The 2,500-nt window shown below is 49.5% G+C and overlaps 1 protein-coding gene across 8 annotated transcripts in view; it reads left to right on the forward strand.

The window, feature by feature from the left end:
* The window catches only part of dgkzb (diacylglycerol kinase, zeta b), an 80,058-nt gene that overhangs the window by 59,186 nt on the left and 18,372 nt on the right, over positions 1-2,500 (forward strand). For all 8 annotated transcript variants that reach the window (XR_009940451.1, XM_062548120.1, XM_062548124.1 and 5 more), the window contains 2 exons: positions 36-147; positions 2,010-2,209. Coding sequence is in view for 7 of the 8 variants with exons in the window: in XM_062548120.1 (XP_062404104.1) it covers positions 36-147; positions 2,010-2,209 (312 nt within the window). In the remaining variant the exon portion in view is untranslated. The remainder of the gene's footprint in view (positions 1-35; positions 148-2,009; positions 2,210-2,500) is intronic.

Here is a 2,500-nt window from a genome sequence, read left to right on the forward strand (position 1 = left end):
TGTGTGTGTGTGTGTGTGTGTGTGTGTGTGTGCAGGTACTGTGCGGGCACCATGCCTTGGGGACACCCTGGTGAGCACCACGACTTTGAGCCGCAGCGCCATGACGACGGCTTCATTGAAGTCATCGGCTTCACCATGACCTCTCTGGTAGCACATCACCTTTCCTGTGTGTGTGTGTGTGTGTGTGTGTGTGTGTGTGTGTGTGTGTGTGTGTGTGTGTGTGTGTGTGTGTGTGTGTGTGTGTGTGTGTGTGTGTGTGTGTGTGTGTGTGTGTGTGTGTGTGTGGGCCAGTGATTCCCAATCGGGGATGTGTGTACCCCTAGTGGTACGTGAGCACACTTCAGGGGGTACGTGGAAATTTTCGAGGTGACAAGTAAATACAATAATCCCGTCAAAAATGATACTGCGCGATTAGATTCCCTATAAGGAGACAGTCATTTCGTTCAAGCAGACTCATATCATCGTACCTAGACCAGAAATCATTACAAGCTATACGATCACGTTATATACCGTCATAGACAAGCTGTTGGAGAGACAAACGTGCCATGCTAATCATAACAACACAGTACTCAACTCATACTGTAGATTTCCGCAGTCACGGTGTTCCAATCTTCCTTATAAGTAAGGGATAACGGCCGACGAGGTGACCGGTTCGATGGAAATAATGGCTAGGTGGAGGTCTAGAACTCCGGCGACGTGCGAAGCACGGAGACGGAGTTACCTCCGCCGTGCCATTATTTCCATCGAACCGGTCGACCTCGAAGGCCGTTATCCCGCTTATCTCCCGTTTGTGTTCATAACCTGTATATTTAGAACATAGTTTTATTCCACCGTTGCGTCCGTTAACATCGCTAAAACTGTCTTGACTGTGGGACTACTTTCCGCCACATATCAACTTTCTACTTGCAGGACAAAACCTAAATGGATGTTTGCTATGGCCAAAGGCCAGTCGTTAGTTCAAAATGGCTGGTTGCTACGGCCAAAAGCCAGTCGTTAGTTCTATCTCTCCCGTTGTCAAGCGGGCATATCCCAGGATTCTGATTCATTTTAACTTTGAAAGATCGCTACTTTTATAGCCTACATGGCATCAAACTAGCTACAATCCACCTCCGTCACATGCTACAATGTTACTACGGTTCTGCACGTCTGTATTTCAGCTTGGATGCAACGTGACAGTTAATTTAAACTTCGCAACGAGTTTGGCGAATTAATATTCAAGTGTGATACGGGAACTACTTCAAAGGTAGCAGGTTATACGAAGTTAATGGCCACCCCATCAGCCAATCAGAGAAGAGAATTCCATTGTTGAGGGAGATAATCATTGTTTACTTGCCATGATAGGAAAGTCATGTTCAAACTGGTAGAAATGTGCAAGATTCCAAATGTATATATTCATGGAAAATTAAGTATTATTTAGCTAGTACTTTCGTGGTGTTTCGTGGTGTCGCGATCCTTTTGGCGATCTGCACCTGAGCAAGCCCACTCTTGCAGCTACTCGGAGATGCAATTCTAGTTTGATTATATTACTTTATTTTTATGGTAACATATTATTCATTTTTATGTTTTTATTGAGTGATTTGAGTTAAAGTTGAGAAAATGCCTGAGGATTAAATGTTCAAATTAAGGAGATGAAAAAAAGTTATTTTCATTCAATAATCAGTTATGTTCCACTTTTGAAGAATCATCAGCACGTATGAGTGCGGGGGCACTCACAGTATGTGTGTGTGTGTGTGTGTAGGCGACGCTGCAGGTGGGGGGGGGGTATGGTGAGAGGTTGTGCTAGTGTTGTGATGTTGTGTGTGTGTGTGTGTGTGTGTGTGTAGGCGACGCTGCAGGTCGGGGGGCACGGTGAGCGACTGTGCTAGTGTTGTGATGTTGTGTGTGTGTGTGTGTGTGTGTGTGTGTGTGTAGGCGACGCTGCAGGTCGGGGGGCACGGTGAGCGACTGTGCTAGTGTTGTGATGTGTTGTGTGTGTGTGTGTGTGTGTGTGTGTGTGTGTGTGTGTGTAGGCGACGCTGCAGGTGGGGGGGCACGGGGAGCGGCTGTGCCAGTGTCGTGACGCGGTGCTCACCACGTCCAAGCCGATCCCCATGCAGGTGGACGGGGAGCCCTGCAAGCTGGCGCCCTCCGTCATCCACATCAGCCTGCGCAACCAGGCCAACATGGTGCAGAAGACCAAGAGGAGGATCTCGCTCCCGCAGCTCAACGAGTGAGTCCCTCTCACCTGGCCCACACATCACCTGGCCCACACCTCACCTGGCCCACACATCACACCTCACCTGGCCCACACCTCACACCTCACCTGGCCCACACATCACACCTCACCTTACCTGGCCCACACCTCACCTGCCCCACACCTCACACCTCACCTGGCCCACACATCACCTGGCCCACACCTCACCTGGCCCACACCTCACCTGGCCCACACATCACACCTCACCTGGCCCACACATCACACCTCACCTGGCCCACACATCACACCTCACCTGGCCCACACATC

Source organism: Sardina pilchardus, chromosome 10 (genome assembly GCF_963854185.1).
Source record: "Sardina pilchardus chromosome 10, fSarPil1.1, whole genome shotgun sequence".
Lineage (NCBI taxonomy): Eukaryota > Metazoa > Chordata > Actinopteri > Clupeiformes > Clupeidae > Sardina > Sardina pilchardus.